This window comes from Zalophus californianus, chromosome 13 (assembly GCF_009762305.2).
Source record: "Zalophus californianus isolate mZalCal1 chromosome 13, mZalCal1.pri.v2, whole genome shotgun sequence".
In the NCBI taxonomy this organism is placed as follows: domain Eukaryota; kingdom Metazoa; phylum Chordata; class Mammalia; order Carnivora; family Otariidae; genus Zalophus; species Zalophus californianus.
In genome coordinates, this window is record NC_045607.1 from 13,882,670 (window position 1) to 13,903,512 (window position 20,843).

The 20,843-nt window shown below is 40.3% G+C and overlaps 1 protein-coding gene and 1 pseudogene across 3 annotated transcripts; one reads left to right on the plus strand and one right to left on the minus strand.

The window, feature by feature from the left end:
- The first annotated feature begins 32 nt into the window (after positions 1-32).
- Positions 33-20,843, plus strand: PSMD5 (proteasome 26S subunit, non-ATPase 5). Of its 3 annotated transcripts, XM_027615010.2 has the most exons (11): positions 201-338; positions 3,388-3,598; positions 6,097-6,241; positions 7,222-7,335; positions 7,772-7,900; positions 10,859-10,968; positions 13,377-13,519; positions 14,620-14,811; positions 16,905-17,014; positions 17,392-17,532; positions 20,031-20,843. In XM_027615010.2, exons 3-11 carry the CDS (start codon positions 6,161-6,163, stop codon positions 20,286-20,288), a joined length of 1,278 nt encoding a protein of 425 aa, XP_027470811.1. In that variant the 5' UTR covers positions 201-338; positions 3,388-3,598; positions 6,097-6,160; the 3' UTR covers positions 20,289-20,843. The 3 variants fall into 3 exon arrangements, with proteins under 3 accessions (XP_027470809.1, XP_027470808.1, XP_027470811.1); XM_027615007.2 differs by lacking the exon at positions 3,388-3,598 and having other exon boundaries at positions 34-338; XM_027615008.2 differs by lacking the exons at positions 3,388-3,598; positions 7,222-7,335 and having other exon boundaries at positions 33-338.
- Positions 10,975-13,370, minus strand: LOC113934302 (annotated as a pseudogene).

A 20,843-nucleotide genomic window follows, 5' to 3' on the forward strand; every position in this document is an offset into this window, starting at 1 on the left:
GCCGGCCCCCACATTGCTATTGGTGCGGCCGGGGCAGCTCGCAGTCCCGGCCGAAACCCCGGGCAGGGAGGCCTCGCCCCGCAGATCTCGCGAGGCTCGGAGCGGCTCGCCCGGAGCCGGGAGCCGGGAGCCCGCGGAGCCGCCAGCCGGGGCGGGAGGAGCGCGATGGCGGCCCAGGCGCTGGCGCTGCTGAGAGAAGTGTCGCGACTGGAAGCGCCGCTGGAGGAGCTGCGCGCGCTTCACTCGGTGCTGCAGACCGTGCCGCTCAACGAGCTCCGCGAGTTAGCGGCCGAACTGCGCCTCGGCCCGCTCTTCTCCCTGCTCAACGAGAACCATCGGTGAGACGACCCCAAGCATGGAGACGAGGGTGGCTGGGAGGAGGGGAAGGGTTCTCCCCAGTCGCAGGGAGGGTGAAGAAGTCGCTGACACTTTAGCGGGAGGGACCCTGGGTCGCGGGGCCAGACGCGGCGCTCAGTCCAGCCTCCGAGTTGTGTGACCCTGGCCGTCGCCCGGCCTCACTGCCTTCATCCTTGAAATAGGAATTGGAGAGGGAAGGCGAGGTTGCCCACCTAGGAGGCTCCGCAATCATGTGTACGGGTTCGTGCCTTTCTTTCCTCTTAAGAAGGGGTCCTATCCTGGTAATTTGACAAGGTCCACCCACATTTTAAAATTCACGTATCTTTTGATCCGTAGGCATGGAACAGGCAGGTATGCGCGCACTCAAAATGTCCTGTATAGAGAGAAGGCTGCATGACAGAAGGTGACAGCAAAAAACTAGAAACAACCTAAATATCCGTTAAAAGGGGTTGGAAATAAATTATGATACATTACTGTGTAACCCTGTGCAGCTAGCAGAAGAATTGAGGTAGATCTGTATATGTGGACATGGAAAAATCTCTAATATATGTTGTTGAATGAAAAAGGGAAATTGTAGGAGTTTATGATTCCATTATGTGTAATGTTTTTAAGGATTCAATCGCCGTCCCCCCTCCCCACTACACAGACTAGTAGAACACTGAGAATATCTGAAAGGTACAGCAGAAACTGTTAATACAGAAGTGGGACTTAGGATGGCAACTTTTTTCATTTTATGCACATCTGTACTGTTTGATTAAAAAGCACTTTGTATAAGTACTGCGCGCTAACCGATTGCGCCACTGGAGCTCCTAATTGTACACGTTTGTGATCCAGAAATGTAAAAGTGATCCTTCTACTTGAAACGGTAAAAAAAAATCACTGGATCAACACTGGGTGATTTCAGGGGGCTTTCTTGGCTCTATCCTTCCGAGATTCCTCCCTTTTTTATACATGTTCTGCTTCATTAAATCCATTAGTTAACATTATCAGGTTCTGCCTATGAAATATCTCTTTTCTGTCCTCTTTAATTCAGGCCCTCATTTTCTCCCTCTTGCTGGGTAACTTGCTATTAGTCTGACTCACTACTTTTAAGCTTCTTTGTCCAGCACGTTCTTCCCACAGAGCAACCAGTTAACTTCTTGGGTCATTTGTCTCAGATCTTTGCCATGGTTTCCCATTGTCTACACTATGAAATCATGACTTCTTTTTCTGGCATTTGGGCCCTTACAGTATATTTCCATCCTACTTTTCCAGCCTCATCTTTTCCCTCCACTCCTCCACAAATACTTCATCTGCTTCAGCTACCACGTGGCACATTTACTTTCCCTTGAGCATGACTTGGCACTTTCGTAACTTTGTTCATGCCGGCCCTTCTAACTGAAATGCCCTCCCTCTCTCCAAATTCTTTCCATTCTTGAAAGCCCAGGTAAAGTGCTGTCACCTCCAGAAAGTCTCACTTGGCCACTCCAGTTTCAAGGGACTGATCCTCAGATCTCCTAAGAGACATTATCATTATTTCTGTTAATGATACTTGACACTGTTGCATTATATTATAGTTCTTTATGTGTTTGCTTCTGGTTTGAAAATCCTTTGAACGCAGGGGACATATTTTGTTCATCTCTGCATCCCTCTTAGGGTGTAGCACATAGTACAATATATGCCAAATAGAAGATTAGACTCATAAATTTTAAAGAGGCCACCTAGTCCAACCACTTTATATCAGGGATGAAGAAAATTTCAAAAGTCATAACCTAAATTAACACCAGAGATACAGTAGGAACTGAAATGAATGGGAGTTTGAAGAATAAGGTGCATCGGGGATGTGTTTTGCCTAATGAAGGAGCAGTGCTCTAGGAAACAGTTTTAATGGAAATTTAAAAACAGGGTAATTCAGAACTGGGTACATAAGAGATACCAGTTGCAATTTGTGAGAATAATTCTTCTGCAGATAGTAGACTGGCAGTCTCTAGATATTTCTATTATCCCGGCAAAACCAGGTTGCTATATATTGGTTCAGAATCTGATCTAATAGATGAAAATCTAGAATCTTGACAGCAGTTTTTGTGATAGAAAGTGAGTCCTAAGATTATTGCTTTACAATATGGAGATTGATTGTAAATTATTAACTCTTTGGCTTTTTACTATAAAGGGCCACATGTGATCTGAAATTTATGCAGTATACAGTTTAACCTATGGCTGCTTTTTAAAAAAAAATAGCCTTATTGAAATGTGGTTTGCATAAAATAAACTGCACATAATAAAATAAACAATTTGAGGGGCGCCTGGGTGGCTCAGTTGGTTGAGCGTCTGCCTTCAGCACAGGTCATGATCTCAGGACCTGGGATTGAGCCCTGCATCTGGCTCCTTGCTCAGCAGGGAGCCTGCTTCTCACTCTGCCACTCCTCCTGCTTGTGCTCTCTTGCTCTCTCTCTGTGTCAAGTAAATAAATAAAATCTTTAAAAAAAACTACACAATTTGACAGGTATTGACATATTGACATATGTATACACCCATGGAACCATCACCACAGTCAAGATAGCAAAGATATCTCTTACCCCCAGAAGTTTCCTTGTGCTTCTTTGTAATCCCTTTCCACCTCAGCCAGGCAACCACTGATCACTACAGATAAGTTTGCCTTTTTTTTTAAAAGAGTTTTATATAAATGGAATCCCACAATATGTACTCTAGTTTCTTTCACTCATCATAATTATTTTAAATTTTTCCATGTGGTGTAGATGAATACTTCATTCCTTTTTGTTGCTAAGTAGTAGTCCCTTGTATAGATGTACCACATTTGTTTTCGGTTTACCTGCTGGTGAACATTTGAGCTGTCTTCAGTTTGACTCTATTACAAATAATACTGCTATGAACATTTGTGTACAAGTCTTTACATAGACATATTCTTTTCTCTTTGAGTTAATACCTAGGAGTGAAATGGCTAGATCATATGTCAGGTGTGTATTTAACTTTTTAAGAAACCGTCTAACCGTTTTCCAAAGTAATTGTACCATTTTACATTCCCACCAACAGTGTATGAGAGATTATAGGCCTAAATATAAAACCTAAAACTATAAAACTTCTAGAAGAAAACCTGGGAGAGAATTTTTATGACCTTGGGTTGAACAAAGATTTCTTTGGTGTGACACCAAAAGCGTGATCCATAGAAGGAAAATTGATAAATTGGACTTCATCAAAATTAAATACTCTGCTCTTCAAAGGCCACAGTTAAGAGAATAAAAAGGCAAGTCACAAATGGAGAAAAATCTTTGCAAAGAGTATATCTGATAAAGGACTTGTATTCAGAATATATAAAGAGCTTTCAAAATTCAGAAACAAGAGAAGTATCTAATTTAAAAATGGGCAAAATATTTGAACAAGAAGACACAAGGTTGGCAAATAAGCACATGAAAAGATACTCAACATCATTAGTCATTAGGGAAATGCAAATTGAAATTACAATAACAAAGCAATTCAAGTATCTACCAGCAGATGAATAGATAAAGTGTGGTATATACATCCAATGGAGTATTATTCAGCCTTAAAAAGAAAGGAACTTCTAACACATGCTACAACATGGAGGAAACTTGGAGACAACATTCTAAGTGAACTAAGCCAGTCACAAAGGACAATATTGTATGATTCCAATTAGATGAGGCACCAAGGGTAGTCACATTTAGAGAGAGAAAGTAGAATGGTGGTTGCTAGGGGTTCAGGGGAGGGGAGAATAGGAAGTTACTGTTTAACAGATACAGAGTTTGGGGCGCCTGGGTGGCTCAGTTGGGTAAGTGTCTGCCTTCAGCTCAGGTCATGATCCTGGTGTCCTAGGATCCAGCCCCGTGCTGGGCTCCTTGCTCAGCGGGGAGTCTGCTTCTCCCTCTGCCCTTACCCCCTGCCCATGCTCTCTCGTACTCTCTCTCTCTAGCAAATAAATAAATGAATCTTTAAAAAATAGATACAGAGTTTTCCATTTGAGAAGATGAAAAAGTTCTAGAGATGGTTGATGGTGATGGCTGCACAGCAATGTGAATGAACTTTAATGCAAAGAACTGTACATTTAAAAAATGGTTAAAATGGTAAATTCCATGGTATATCCAGTCACAATTTTTTTAAAAAGGAAAAGAAATCCATATCCATTAACAGTCCTTCCTCCGCCTTCCTCCTATCTGTCCCTCCCCTAGCCCCTGACAACCAGGAATTTGCTTTCTGTCTCTATAGATTTGTCTGTTCTGGACATTCATATAAATGGAATCATCATCAAAAGGAAGCTTTTTATGTCTGGCTTCTTTCACTTAGCATATTTCCACATTTCATCCATGTTGTATAATATTCCATTGGGTGGATAAAACTGGTTTGTGTTTATCCATTCATTAATTGATGGACATTTGGGTTGTTTCTATTGCTATGAACATCCACGTACAAATTCTGTGTGGACATATGGTTTCAGTTATCTTGGGTATAATAAACATTCTTAATCATTCCCTTAGGTGCAGTTATACAAAGTGGAATCCCTAAGTTAAAAAAGTTACGTTCATTTTTAAGGCTTTTGCTATGTATTGCTTAATCAACTTTTAGAAAAGTTGTATCAGTTTAATTGTATGCTCCTATTAACAGTATATGAGTGCCTGGGCTGTTTACTTGTACTGCCCAAAAGAGAAAAGGAAATTATTCTTAAAACATCTTCTGTATCCACAACAACTGTATCCAGTTCTGATTAATTTACCTCTTTAATTGCTCCTGAATCTTTTCCCTCTTCTCCATCCCTCCTTACTACTCCCCCGTTTTACTCCCTCATCACCGGCCTTCTAACTGAAAAATGCTTTCTCTAACTGATGCAGAGTGACTTCCTCAAGTCAGATCTCATCATGTTACTTTCTGCTTAAAACCACTTCATGGCTTGCCATTGCCTTCTGGAAAAAGTCTGAATTCTGTAGCATGACAAAAAAGACCCATCAGAATCTGGCTTCTGTGCATCTTTCCTTTTTTATTGCTCCCCATTCATACCCCCCTTTTACCTTCTCCCCAGTTCTCTCCCATTCTTACCCCAGTGAAATGGAGCTCCTTGTATTTCCTTGAATGTATAACACTGCCTCATTCCTCTGTTCCCCTTCATGTGTCCTACCTGGAACACCTTTGTCCTCCTAGATAATCCCCACTTTTTCTTAAAATTTAGCTGAGCTATTACCCCCTCTGGGAGGGCTTCCTGATCCCTGTGTTCTTTTTTGAGCTCCCATAGCTTCATAATCCTAACCTCTAACATTTATCCACCTGATTATAGTTGCCTTTCTGTCGTTCCATATTTTCCTTTAGACTGAGCTCATTGAGGCTAGAGAATTAGCCTTCTTTGTAGCCCCAGCACAGGCATGGCACATAATGGGTACTTAGTAAATGTTTAGTAAATTAGTAGAAGTTAGTATTTTTTTTAAGATTTTATTTATTTTTTGAGAGAGAGGGAGAGAGATAGCAAGAGAGAGCACGAGCAGCGGGGAGAGGGAGAAGCAGGCTCCCCCCAGCAGGGAGCCCGCCATGGGGACGGGGCTTGATCCCAGGACCCAGGGATCATGACCTGAGCCAAAAGCAGATACTTAACCAACGGAGCCGCCCAGGCGCCCCCAAAGTTAGTATTTTAAAGGGAATTCTGTGTGGAGAAGATCCTCATTGAGCCAGGCTTCAGATATTAATAGGTTGTTACTACGTACCTGGCAGGACACAAACTAATGAGATCTATGACGTCTCCTGTAGGGAACAGATCACTTTGTGTGTATCAATTCTGGAGAGATTGCTCCAAGCTGTGGAGCCAGTTCACATGGCCCGGAACCTTGGGGCTGACCTTCAGAGGGGACTGACTCACCCTGATGATTCCGTAAAAATTCTCACTCTATCCCAGGTATGAAATTTTACTAGCACATAATAAGGGAACTGACATTTAGTGACCACCTGCTCTGGACCAGGCTCTGGGTTGGGTGCCAAAGATAGAGAGATAAAGAAAACAGAATCTCTCTCTGTGCCTAGGAAGTATCTAGTCTATTCTAGTGTGCATAGCTAACTATAACCAGGAGGATCCAAGCTAAAGTAAGGAGTTCTAATAAGTATTGTCTGAAATATTCATTCATCAAATACTGACTGAATTCCTTTTACATGCCAGGCATTATATACTGTTAGAGCTACCAAGATAAATAAAGCCTATTTCTTTCCTTCAAGGAGCTCCTTGTCTAGAGAAAGTAATTGCCATATTAGTTCTTATTATAGTGGCATGAAAAAAGTACTATTGTAAAGGTCACTAAACCAAGAAATTGAGACAGTAACTCTTATAACCCTAGTAACCAAAATACTCTACTATTTGGGTGAAGAGCTGCTGCTGAGGATTATTTTGTTAAGCTGTTTGTTAAGCAGTTAGTTACTTAGTAGGCATTCAAGTACTGTTTTTCCTTCTCTCCTCTGGAAGTATTAATTCAACAGAAAAGGAGAAAGTATTGATTGATTCTCTGACCATTTATGTGCTAGACACCATAGTAGGTACTTGTCCTGTTTAGTCTCCTTCAATCATCATAACTATCCTGCAGTTAAGTATAGTATTCTCATTTAACAGATAAGAAATTAGGTTCAAAGAAGTTAGTTAATTTGCCCAAGGTCAGTGTAGCTAAAAATTGATAGAACTAGAATTTGTTTTGTCTTCTCTCACTGAAGTGTCAATTCTTTACTGTTAATTTTTTTCTTTCTTTTCAATAATGTGACTATACCATGAGTGTTTCAGCTTTAATGAATTTGGGTCATTTGGAATTTTTAATGGCTTGTCTTATAGCTGTAATCAGTAACTCCTAAGATAAATGCACACTAAGGGAGTTTCTGATTGCTTTTTTATTTCAGGTCGGAAGAATTGTTGAAAATTCTGATGCTGTTACTGAGATTCTAAATAATGCTGAATTACTAAAACAGATTGTTTATTGTATTGGTGGAGACAATCTGTCTGTAGCTAAAGCGGTGAGTCACCTAGAACCATCAGCTTAAATACACAGAGTATCCTAAAAAACAAAAGAAGGCCTTCTGGATTGAGAGGTGCAAGTTTAGGATGGATGATTTGTATAGTTGAATTGGTAACCTCATATAGATGATATCAGATAAATAAATGGTGTCAAATAAATACCAGTAAACCCTTCCTGTTTTCTAGAATACACATATGTAAATTATCCATCATGGAGCTTATATTAGGTTGCTTGATAAGAAACAAAATTTACATCATGTGTTTTCTAGTGGCAATACTATGTATCTTTTTCAGTTTTAAATAATGATACCTAAAACACAGTGAATGCTCATTGTGCAAGATGCATTCCACATACTGATTTCACATCAATCTCATGAAGTAAATATTAATATTTTGCATTTTTATGATTTAAGAGATATTTTCTTTCCTTATAAGGCCATTAAGTCCCTGTCAAGAATATCACTAACCCAAGCTGGACTGGAGGCTTTATTTGAAAGCAATCTGCTGGATGATTTGAAAAGGGTAATGAAAACAAATGACATTGTTCGATACAGAGTGTATGAGGTAAGACTAAAAGCATGCATTTTTTTTTTTTTTTTGAGAGAGAAAGTGCAGGAGTGCAGGGGGAAGGGCAGAGGGAGAGGAAAAGAAGATCTTAAGCAGTCTCCATGCTCAGCATGGAGCCCAATGCAGGGCTCGATCTCATGACCCTGAGATCATGACTTGAGCCAAAATCAAGAGTCGGACACTCCCCAACTGAGCCAGCCAGGTGTCCCTAAAAGCACACTTTTTTTTTTTTTTGAAAGATTTTATTTATTTATTTGACAGAGAGAGACACAGTGAGAGAGGGAACACAAGCAGGGGGAGTGGGAGAGGGAGAAGCAGGCTTCCCGCAGAGCAGGGAGCAGGATGTGAGGCTCGATCCCAGGACCCTGGGATCACGACCTGAGCTGAAGGCAGACGCTTAATGACTGAGCCACCCAGGCACCCCGCACACTTTCTGATGCCTACAATTCAGAATGCAGTGGAGCTTACACTGGAAGGCAAGATGGCTTGTTTACCATGTATTCATTGAGTGTGTTAGGCCCTGTGTTAGGCCCTATATTAGATGCTGGGGATATGGGGGTGAACTCCCAGCCTAGTATGTGGGACAGTCATTTAAAAAATATTTACAGTGCACTACATAAAGTACTATAATAAAGGAGATAATGTTAAAACTAGACTTTGAAATAATTATAGTAGTAAGATGAAGAAATGACTCTCATTTGCACCCACTTTGTACTTACCATTGTGCTAAATCTCCACATATATTGTCTTCAGTTTTTATGGTAAACCCTATACATGATCATCATTAACCTCACTATTGATGGAGTAGCTGACCCAGGCCATACAGTTAATAGGCTGCATATACAAAATGGAACCGTTGACAGTCTAATTCCCTGTTCACAACACTTTCTTACTTTGCATGTCTTAATACCATGCTATCCTGGTTTCCCTTCCACCTCTCTAGCTATTTCTTCTCAGTGTCCTGGCTCATTATCTTCTATTGAACTTTTAATTGTTGGAGTTCATGAAGGTGAATTCCCAAACCCTGTTCGCACTGTATATTCATTTCTAGGCAATTTTATTCATCTTATGATTTCTGTTCCCGTCTATATGGGATGACTCCATATACCTCCAACCCAGACCTCTCTTCTGAGCTCAGACCCTCATGTCCAACAGCTTACTCACTGTTCCCCCTTTAGACCTATGTATTCTAGGCCCCTCACACTCATGCTCAAACCAAACTCCTAAGCTTCCTTACCCAGCCCATGCTCCAGTCAAAAATAGCAACACACTGGCCCTGTATCATAGTCAGCATGGTTGCGTATTAGACCTTGAGCTCATTCTCTGTGAGGCCTTGTTCTCCCTGCCACATATCCATTAGGTCCATATGGTGTCAGTTTTACTTAAACCATGCATTTCTCTTCCTTGATATAGCCACCACTACCCTAGTCTAAGCTACCAGTATCTCTCACCTGGACTGTTCTATTTGCATCCAGACTGGTCTCTGCTCATCCATTTTTGATACCACTAGTCTATTTTTGGATGCAGTCAGGATGATCTTTTAAATATTCAAATCTGGTTCTGTCATTCCTGTGCTTAAAATCCTTCAATGTCCTATATCTCCGTAAGCCCTCAGGACAGCTTTGTGGAGTGACTAAGTGAATGACTGACTGATAGAATGTATGAATGAATGAATGATTTTTAACCATTTTTTTGCTGATTTAGACTTTTGTACCCTGATTGATGATTTCTTAAAAAAAAAAAAAATGGCACAAGTACAATCAGATATAATGGAGTATTTCCGTGCCAAAGTAATTCTTACATGTTCAATGAAGTTTTTCTACTTATGGAGACAAATAATGGATTTTTTTAAAAATTCAGTTATATTAAGTGCCTAGTCCTGTGTTTAATTTAAACTGAGATCTAACACATGAAAAAATGCTCAACATCACTAGCCATCAGGGAAATACAAATCAAAACTACAATGAGATACCACCTTACACCAGTTAGAATGGCAAAAATTAACAAGACGGGAAACAAGTGTTGGCGAGGATGTTGAGAAAGGGGAACCCTCTTACACTGTTGGTGGGAATGCAAGCTGGTACAGCCACTCTGGAAAGCAGTATGGAGATTCCTCAAGATGTAAAAAATAGAGCTTCCCTACAACCCAGCAAATGTACTACTAGGTATTTACCCCAAAGATACAGATGTAGTGAAAAGAAGGGGCACCTGCACCCAGTGTTCATAGCAGCAGTGTCCACGATAGCCAAACTGTGGAGGGAGCCGAGATGCCCTTCAACAAATGAATGGGTAAAGAAGATGTGGTTCATACATACAATGGAATATTACTCAGCCATCAGAAAGGATAAATACCCACCATTTGCATCGACATGGATGGAACTAGAGGGGTGCTAAGTGAAGTAAGTCAAGCAGAGAAAGACAATTGTATGGTTTCACTCATATGTGGACCATAAGCAAATAGCACTGAGGACCATAGGGGAAGGGAGGGAAATCTGAAGGGGGAGAAATCAGAGAGGGAGATGAACCATGAGAGACTATGGACCCCGAGAAACAAACTGAGGGTTTCAGAAGGGAGGGGGGTGGGGGAATGGGGTAACAGGGTGATGGGTACTAAGGAGGGCACGTGTTGTGATGAGCACGGGGTGTTATATGCAACTAATGAATCATTGAACACTACATCAAAAACTAATGATGTACTATACAGCAGCTAACTGAACATAATAAAAAACATTAATTAAAAAAAAGAAGTAGTATTAAAAGCCTTGGGCCAGGGAACTTTAAAGAGTATTCTTCCTTATGTTAGAAGAGGTTTCATTTCATCTTGTCATTGAAAGAATTGAGAAAGGACGAAAGAACCTGTTTGGTTATAAAAATCTAAATAACTATTAAAAAAATGAGATTTAACAGATTTGGGGCTGTTTTGACCTTTTTGTTTTTTCTGTTTTTTTCTTTCAGTTAATTGTGGAGATTTCTTCTGTGTCACCAGAATCTTTAACCTACTGTACCACCAGTGGATTGGTAACCCAGCTCCTCAGAGAGTTGACTGGGGAGGATGTGCTGGTCAGGTATGTTGGCTGAGAGAGCTCTTAAAACAAAACGTCTTTTTTTGGAGGTCCAGGAAACAGCTTTGGGACTTAGTAACCAGGATGCTGAGATCATGACCTGAGCTGGAATCAAGTCAGCTGCTTAACTGACTGAGCCACCCAGTCGCCCTGATACCAAGAAATTTTTTTTTAAGTGGTTATTTTATTTATTTGTACTTAAACCTATAAACCAATCAGCCAAACTGGTACTATTATCATGATACATTAAAATACAAAACATCTTTCTACAAATACTAGAATAATGAACAAATTAACAGTTCTAGTAAAACATCACAAGGGACAGAGGAAATCAATGAAGCACATTATAGCTTAACCCTTCACCGTTAACAGTTGAGGTTATTAACAAGAAAAGCCTCACAATCTCAGAAAATACAAATTATCCTTCATCACACGTCTTTGTGTCTTCACTTCCTATTCTTGAGGTGAGATTCTAGAGCCTAAAGATATCCACATTAGGATTGTATCTAGTTATCTATAGCCAGAAACACCTTTTATCATGTTGTCCATAGCAGCCAATGCTACTGAAGCCTCTTTGACTCCAGTGGTACCCCCTCAGTGGACACAATAAGAATAATGGGAAAGAGAATATTGAGGCAGAGATATATAGGACCCTAAAAGACAAAGCCTAGGAGAAGTAATACAGCCACCGCCCAAATTGAGATCGAATAATATACTCATCGTCACACATCTTCAGGCTGTATGTTCACAGAGTAATTTGGGAACAAATCCATTATTTGCTGGGTACTAAAATACTTAGCAGATTGTTGTATTACACTATGGCTTTCCCCAGAAGTTTCTAAGATGAACTCCAAATCGCTGATGGAATTTTGCTGGAATTGGATCTGCGCTGCAGGGATTCCTCTCCACAGTTCTGGAGCTGATTGTTCCAGGCTTGGGGGCACCAGGTCTGACTGGTCCAGGAATGGTTGCTCCAAGACTGGCCGTTCCAGGAGTTGCTCCAAGACTGGCTGTTTCCAGATCTGGTTGCTCCAATTCGGGTTATTCCAGGTCTGGTTGCTCCATATTGGAAGGTTTCCAGAAGTGTTCCTCAGGTATCTCTGGTGGTAGGAATAGAAGCCTGGGTATTCTGTGGTTGCTGTGCTGTTCTGAGTCACACTCTTGCTCTCCTTTGGCCAATGGTTTTTCTGCCACCTCTTACATTTCCTTCTCTGGTTCTGGAACCAGGTCTTCACCTGCTTATAGCTAAAGTTCAGAATGTTGAAAAGTTCTTGCATCTGCTGGAGACTGAGGTATTTCTGTCTCTGAAATCAATCGTTGAGGACATAGAGTTGGGTCTGAGAGAACACGGTCCTGATCTTCTGTTTCTTGCCCTGGGCCATATCTTCCTTCCTCACTGTTCTCTCCTCTCCAGAAGTGGGTGGTAGTTTTACCCTGGGACTGGTGGAGGAGTTGGGGCTGTCCTGAACAAGCAGATCCATGGATGAAGGAAGAAGAGAGATGGTCTCTGCGTGGGGTGTCTCAGCAGATGACATTTGCAGGGACGCATAATTTTCTTCAGGCCCATAAATCTCAGGCATTGGAGAAGAGTTCCTAGAACTGGGTGCTTTGGGGCCAGGCAGGCATTGGGGCAGAGCTGGATCTGCGCTCATGTTGGTGAGTTGAGGGTAGACGGGAAAAAAAAAAAAAAGAGCGAGATTGTAAGAAAGGCCCAGGCTTATGGATCTAGATGGAAGAGCTGAGAGGAGTAAGAAGACCTCCAGATGTTAAGAGTCTGAGAAAGACAGGATAAAGGCGTCACCACTGCAATAGTAAAAGCCAACCAGCCCAGTGGAGCCAAAGGTCCCTGATGCCAAGAATTTTTATCAATTTTTAAAATATGTGGAAATGACATTATAGTTGTGTGAGGAAATATTCATGTTTTTTAGAGATGCATACTGAAGTATGCAGGGATAAATGGCTAGACTAGAATTTGCTTTAAAATAATTCGGCAAAAATGGAGGAAAAAAGATGAAAAGCAAAATCTTGTCAAAAATCTTATGTAAGGCAAAATCATGATGGCTATGCAATTAGGATTATGGGTACATGGGGACATATGCACTGATCTCTTACACTCTTGTATATGTGTGACATTTCAAAATAAAAATTAAAAAAAACTCTTTAGGAAGCAGCCCTGTCATGGTGGAAATAGTAATGCGCCTCAAGTCAGAAGGTCAGAATTTAAGTCTAAACTCTACCTTGTAATAACAATGTGATTCTGAACAAATCACTGCAATTTTCTCATCCTTGTGTCCTCATCTGAAAAGTAGAGCCGGGGTTACTGAACTTTCAGATTAAAAGAATTAAGTAAGATAGCCTATGAAAGCAGTTTATAAACTATGTTAACCACATGCAAAATCTTGGCATTTCAGAGCCACCTGTATAGAAATGGTGACATCACTGGCATATACTCATCATGGAAGACAGTACCTTGCTCAAGAAGGAGTAATTGATCAGATTTCTAATATAATTGTTGGGGCAGATTCAGACCCTTTCTCTAGCTTCTATTTGCCAGGTAAATACTGATTTCTGTGAAAATGATGGTATATGTTTTTTCTGCGTTCTTTCTGATGGGAGAGGCCAGGGATTATTTTCTTTCTTTTTTTTTTTTTTTTAAGATTTTATTTATTTATTTGACAGAGACAACAGCGAGAGCAGGAACACAAGCAGGGGGAGTGGGAGAGGGAGAAGCAGGCTTCCGCCCAAGGAGGGAGCCCGATGCAGGGCTCGATCCCAGGACCCTGGAATCATGACCTGAGCCGAAGGCAGACGCTTAATGACTGAGCCACCCAAGTGCCCCAGGGATTATTTTCTGTAGAGCAGATTCTCTTTAGATGATACCCACAGCCCCTTAATGAGGTGGACTGTATTGCCATGGGAGCCACGCCTTACTAATTCTGATTTTCTGGAAATACCATTGCTGTTTAGAGCATTAGGATAGTTTCCTTGAAACCTTAGTCAAAGCAACATAAGTAAAAATACTACTAATGATATTTACAGTATATTTCACAGATTCAACAAATCTCTCTTGGAATCTTTAATACAGGATCTACTCCAGCCATGCTGTTCTAGGACATGGCTAATTACTTTTTCTTGAGCACTTGCAGAAATTGGAAATGTATTCCTTCCTTAGGTAGCCTAGTTTACTTCATCGATGAACATCTCTGTTTAAAAATTTCTTGGGGCACCTGGCTGGCTCAGTCTGTATTGAACATGTGACTCTTGATCTCAGGATCATGAGTTCAAGCCCCACATTAGGCATAGAGCTTACTTTAAAAAAAAAAAATTTTCTTCCTTACAATCACTCCAGACTTGCTTTCCTATAATTTGTATCCAGTGGTCCTTGTTCTTTACTCTTCCTCTTGCATATGACAATGCTTCAGTATTTGAATCCACCTCCATTGATACCCTGGGGTTTCTGTTCTCAGGACCACACATCGCAGGTCCTTCGGTATCTCCTTATGGGCTGTCTGAATGCCAGGCAACTGAGTGTAGTACTATAACCATTCTCCCCTTCCTGGCCGGTAGTTTATTACCATCCCTATGAAAACATAGGGCCCACAATTTATGTGGCCTTCCTCCTCTATTAATGTATGTTTTTGTAAATATCTTTAGGATTTGTGAAGTTTTTTGGAAACCTGGCTATCATGGATAGTCCTCAACAAATCTGTGAGCGTTATCCTGTCTTTGTGGAAAAAGTCTTTGAAATGACAGAAAGTCAGGACCCCACCATGATTGGTGTAGCAGTGGACACAATTGGAATCCTGGGATCCAATGTTGAAGGAAAACAAGTTTTACAAAAAACAGGTTGGTATGACTTATTTTGGCTTTCTTTAGGGATATCTTCATTTTTGACAAGGATTCAATATATAAGCTCATTTGTTGGTGCATTAACTACATTATAGAAACTACTCTTACAGACGGCTGTCTTTCTACTGTGACCTTGGACTCATCCCTAGAAAGTCTCATAATTATTACTGAATTTTTGTTTATTTATGTTTTTACTTGGCTAGACCAAGGACTGTGTCCCCTCTACACCTTCCTTAATAGTATTCATGGTCCAGAGACCATGGACTAGAGTCAGAAAGACCTGGATTCATGTCCCAGTTCCAACACTGACTTAGCTTTTTGAACTTCATATCCTTACTTCACTACTGTAGGCCCTGTTTCCCTCATATATTCATAAAAAGGATAAACAACTGTTTCTTGGGATAGTGAATATTTAATGAAAACACACATTTGTTTTATGTTTGTAATGTCCTGGAAGAAAACAAAAATTTGTTACAAATTTATGTTAAGAATGATGCTTTTACAGCACATCCATGAGTATCTTAAAGCGCTCTGAATTCTATACAAAAACTAATATGGGCACTATTAAAACCTTTATGAAGTATATCTTGAATTGAAAATTAGTATGCTATTGTGTATCACAACTGGTATCCTACTTATATATACTTTTCTAAGTGCTTTTACCTATGACATGTAATCCTTTTATGGTCCAGCAAAGAACATACTATGGCATTCTCATTTTATAGATAAGGTAGCTGAAACTCAGAGAAGTTAAGAGAATTTTTAAGATCACACAGATGGTGGGGCATCTTGTACTCAGATCCAGGTCCTTTGATTCCAAATCCTCTGCAGTTTGTCTTATATATATGCTGTATTACATACAAATGTGTGTTTTAGGCCTGTCACTTGGTCTCCAACTACATGTTTCATTTTTGTGTTGGTTTAGGTTGGTAGAGGTCATAGTATATAAAAGCATAATTTTAAAAAAATCTCATTGTTCACTTCATACCCATTAGGATGGCTATTATGACAAAAAAAGACAACAAAAACAGAAAATAACAAATGTTGACAAGGATGTAGGGAAATTGAGATCCTGGCACATATTTAGTGGGAATGTAAAATGGTACAGCTGCTGTGGAAAACATTATGGTGGTTGGTTCCTCAAAAAATCGTACATAGAGGGGTGACTGGGTGGCTCAGTTGGTTGAGTGACTGACTCTTGATTTCAGCTCGGATCATGATCTCAAGATCCTGAGATTGAGTCCCACGTTGGGCTCCACACTCAGCATGGAGTCTGCTTGAGATTCTTTTGCCCTCCGCCTCCGCTGCTCTTTCCCCTGGCTTGTATGTGCACTCTCTGTCTAAAATAAATAAATAAAATATTTTTAAAAAAATTATACAGAGAATTACTGTATGATCCAGCAAATACACTTCTAGATACACACCCGAGGGAATTGAAAGAAGGGACTCAAAAGGTATTTGTACACCTATATTCATAACAGCATTATTCATAATAGCCAAGAAGATAGAAACAATCCAAAATGTTCATTGATGGACAAATGGATAAACAAAATGTGGTATATACAATACAATGAAATATCCAATCTTAAAAAGGAATGAGGGGCGCCTGGGTGGCTCAGTTGGTTAAGTGTCCAGCTCTTGATCTCAGCTCAGGTCTTGATCTCAGGGTCATAAGTTCAAGCTCCACATTGGGCTCCACACTGGGCATGGTCCAGTCAGAACAAAAAAAGGAATGAAATTCTCATACATGCTATAACATGTAGGGACCTTGAAGACATTATGCTAAGTGCAATAAGCCAGACTCAAAAGGCAAGTATTACATGATTCCACTTATGTGAGGTACTTAGTCAAATACATAGAGACAGAAAGTAAAATACTGGTTATTAGGGGATGAGGGTGGGGAAAATGGGGAGTTACTGTTTAATGAATACAGAGCTTTGGTTTGAGATGATGAAGACGTTCTGGAGATGGATAGTGATGATGGTTGCACAACAAAATGGATGTACTAAGCTCTATACTTAAAAATGGTTAAAATGTTAAATTTTACACTAATTTTACCACAATAAAAAATATTTTGTTATCCTTCAAAGGAACTCGCTTTGAACGCTTGCTCATGAAAATAGGATATCAAGCAAAGAATGCCTCGACAGAGCTCAAAATTAGGTGTTTGGATTCTATTTCATCTATTTTTTATATACTGGTAAGTAAATTGGGAAATTAATGAAGGACAGTGGGATATGTTTGGGAGAATAAATCTGTATAAGTCAACATAATACTGGTTAACTTAATATAAATGTTACTCAACTTTTAGTAAAAGAAGATAACCCTTACTCTATAACTAGTGACATTTTTTAAGTTAAAGTGGAGTCATCCAGGTTAGAACTGGAGAGAGAGGACCCTAGCACTTCCCTAATCAACCCCATCAGGAAAACAGAAAACAACTGGGGAAGTTTGAGCTGGGTTTGGGAAAGTGTGCTCCAGACTTAGCAGAGATCATAGCAAACTAAAGACAGCATGCCATCAGACCCAGGATTCCTGACTTCCAAAGGCTTGAGATTTTTCCTCTCTGCCCTGTAGCCTGAGCAGCAGACTGATGACCTCCTGCGGATGACAGAATCCTGGTTTTCTTCTTTATCTCGGGATCCTCTGGAGCTCTTCCGTGGTATCAGTAATCAACCCTTCCCTGAACTGCACTGCGCTGCCTTAAAAGTGTTCACGGTAGGAATCTTCTTCGTTTTCTCAGGTCCTTCTGGGATGAAGCTAGTTCAGCATGTGACTATGTAGAATGAGCACGTACCTCTCCCATGCCCTGGGAAATACCAGTGCGTAGTGCACTTCTGCCCTGTGCTATTAGTGTATACTAATGAGGGAGACAGATGTGTAAACAGATTGTTTCAGTTAAAGGCATTAGGTATTGTGGCAGAGGTTTGGACAGGATTCTGTGGGATCACAGAATTAATTCCAGATTACTTATCTGCCATCAAGCAAGTCCTCTATTGACCCAGCCCGAGACTTCTTCCTGAGCCCTATTTCCTGCCATTCCCCTTCTGGCACTCAGTGCTCTAGTAATACCAAACTGCTTGCTTCACATCTCTGGACCTTTATGTGCCCTCTACATTCAACACTGTTCCCCAACTTTGCTTGTTAACCTCTTACTCATTCTTAAAGGACTAGCTCAGGTGTGTCTTCAGCAAGCTTTGCCTAAATCCACAAGGTTGAGTTAAGCTGTGTCAGCTCTCGTAAAAGCTGCTTATTCATTATTTTAAAATTTGGGAAACATTGCGAAGTAGAAATTTTTGAAATCACTTAAAGTCAGACCTGTTTTGTGTATTTCCTTTTAGTGTTAGCGTTAGTATTTATTTACCTTTTTTTTAGTGAATTATTTTTTTTTTTAAGATTTTATTTATTTGAGAGCGAGAGAGTGCACAAGCAGGGGGAGGGGCAGAGGGAGAGGGAGAAGCACACTCCCCCCTGAGCAAGGAGTCCGATGCGGGGCTCAATCCCAGGACCCTGAGATCATGACCTGACCCAAAGGCAGACGCTTAACCAACTGAGCCACCCAGGCGCCCTTTAGTGAAAATTTCAGACATCAGTAATACTTTCCATTCTCTGCCAACCCCCACCTTCCTCCCTCTCTGGATGTAATCACTGTCATGAATTCGGGGTTTATAAGCCCGATTACTTTTTATATACAGAGCCATATATATGTGTGTATCTTTAAACAAATTAACAGTATTTTGTATATACTTAAACTTTGTGAATGGTATCATGCTGTTCATATCATTCTTTTCTCTTCAGTATTATGTTTCTAAGGTTTGTGTATGTTAAAAGTGGCAATTAGAGAGTCTTTATTTCAGGGGTGCCTGGGTGGCTCAGTCAGTTAAGCATCTGACTCTTGATTTCAGCTCAGGTCATGATCTTAGGGTCCTGAGTTTGAGCCCTGATTGAGCTCTGTAGTCAGTGTGGAGTCTGCTTGAGATTCTCTCTCTCCCTCTGCCCCACCCCCACTTGCACTCTCTAAATAAATAAATAAATAAGATCTTAAAAAAAAAAAGGGGGTCATTATTTCATTGTATAGCCACAGTTGAATCACTCCTATCAATGAAGATTTCAGTAGTTCTCTATTACAAATGGTACTGCAATGAACATTCTCAAAAATACTATCTTGTGTACATGTATGAGAGTTTCTTCAGGGTAGTCTTTTCTTCTCTAGTTTTTATTTTTCCACTGTTGTGATTATGCCATTTGGATCTACTTTTTTAATATCATAGATTTGCCTATTTATAAAAATTATTTTTTTTAGGATTTTATTTATTTGAGAGAGAGAGAATGAGAGGGAGAGAGAGAGAGCACATGAGAGGGGGAAGGGTCAGAGGGAGAAGCAGACTCCCTGCTGAGCAGGGAGCCCGATGCGGGACTCGATCCCGGGACTCCAGGATCATGACCTGAGCCGAAGGCAGTCGCTTAACCACCTGAGCCACCCAGGCGCCCCTATAAACATTATTCTTAATGTTTATTTAATTTTTTCTTCCTATATACCATTATTTACTTACCTATCCCCCCCACTATTAGACATTTATGTTATAACTTTCACACTATGATAAGCATCTTTGTAAACAAAGCTTTTTAATATTCAGATTCTTTTTTTTTAGATTTTATTTATTTATTTGCAAGAGAGAGGGAAAGAGAGAGCAAGTGGGGGGAGTAGTAGAGGGAGAGGGACAAGCAGACTCCACTCTGAGCACAGAAACCAGCCCTGGGCTCGATTTCATGACCCTGAGGTCATGACCTGAGCCAAAATCAAGAGTCAGATGCTTAACTGACTGAGCCATCCAGGCACCCCTAGATTATTTTCTTAGGTTAGATTTTCAGGAGGGAATTTATTTAGGCAAAAGTAGCATTTTTTTAAAGATTTATTTTTATTTATTTTAGAGACAGTGTGAGTGGGGAAAGGGCAGAGGGAGAGAGAGAATCTCAAGTAAACTCCCTGCTGAGTGTGTAGCCTGACATAGGGCTCAGTCCCAGGTCCCTGAGATCATGACCTGAGCTGAAATCAAGAGTCAGACGCTTAATTGACTAAGCTACCCAGGTGGCCCAAAAAGTAACATTTTTAACGTTCATGTTGCCCAATTTTTTCTAAGGATTGTGCTATCCGAGTAACACATTTAACTTCTTAAGGGTCAGAGGAGTTGTAATCTTTCTGCTTTCCATTTCAGGCCATCGCAAATCAACCCTGGGCTCAGAAACTTATGTTTAATAGTCCAGGGTTTGTGGAATATGTGATGGACCGGTCTGTGGAGCATGATAAAGCTTCAAAGGATGCTAAATATGAACTGGTGAAAGCACTTGCCAATTCCAAGACAATTGCAGAAATCTTTGGGAACCCAAATTATTTGAGGCTCAGAACTTACCTGAGTGAAGGTCCATACTATGTGAAACCTATTTCCACAACAGCCGTGGAAGGAGCTGAATGATTTCTTCTAGAGTCGAGACCACTTTTGACCAAAACTTAGGCTAAGGCATTTGACTTCACCTGTATTTTACAAAAGAGAAGCTTCCCTTCCCCCAGCATTATCATGGATTGTCTAATGTAATTATATCACTACATCTGTGGTGTTTCTACATGGAAACACAGTGTGGAACCAGGAAAGCAGGCAAACTTAGTCTTAATTGCACCAGTGTTTTTCAGATTCCTTTGACTGCCTTAATCTTTCCAAGAAGATGGTGTTTTTGTTCCCCCAGTAATTTTCATGGACTTACTGTCTTATTTAAAATTCTGCTTCAAACAGATTGGAAACAAATTGTTTCTGAATTCTCTTTACCACCTTTTTTTTTTTCCCGTTTTGGTCCTTTTCACCTTTCTGATTCCACTTTCAAAGTCTTGGGTATAAATATTCTTTGAAAAACAATATGGAATCTTGAAATTATGTTCTCCATACTAAGAATAAATACTTTTAATAAGGTGTCTTTGGGTTTTTTGTTACCATTATATTCCTTTGGAAAATGGACAATAAATCTTTTAAAAATGT

What these genes read in the sequence shown, in the direction of transcription:
- PSMD5 (XM_027615007.2), top strand. Translation starts at nt 166, where the DNA reads ATGGCGGCCCAGGCGCTGGCGCTGCTGAGAGAAGTGTCGCGACTGGAA. An exon ending in TTCGATACAGAGTGTATGAG is followed by an intron (nt 7,901 to 10,858) that starts GTAAGACTAAAA and finishes TTTTTCTTTCAG; the next exon opens with TTAATTGTGGAGATTTCTTC. An exon ending in GGGGAGGATGTGCTGGTCAG is followed by an intron (nt 10,969 to 13,376) that starts GTATGTTGGCTG and finishes TTGGCATTTCAG; the next exon opens with AGCCACCTGTATAGAAATGG.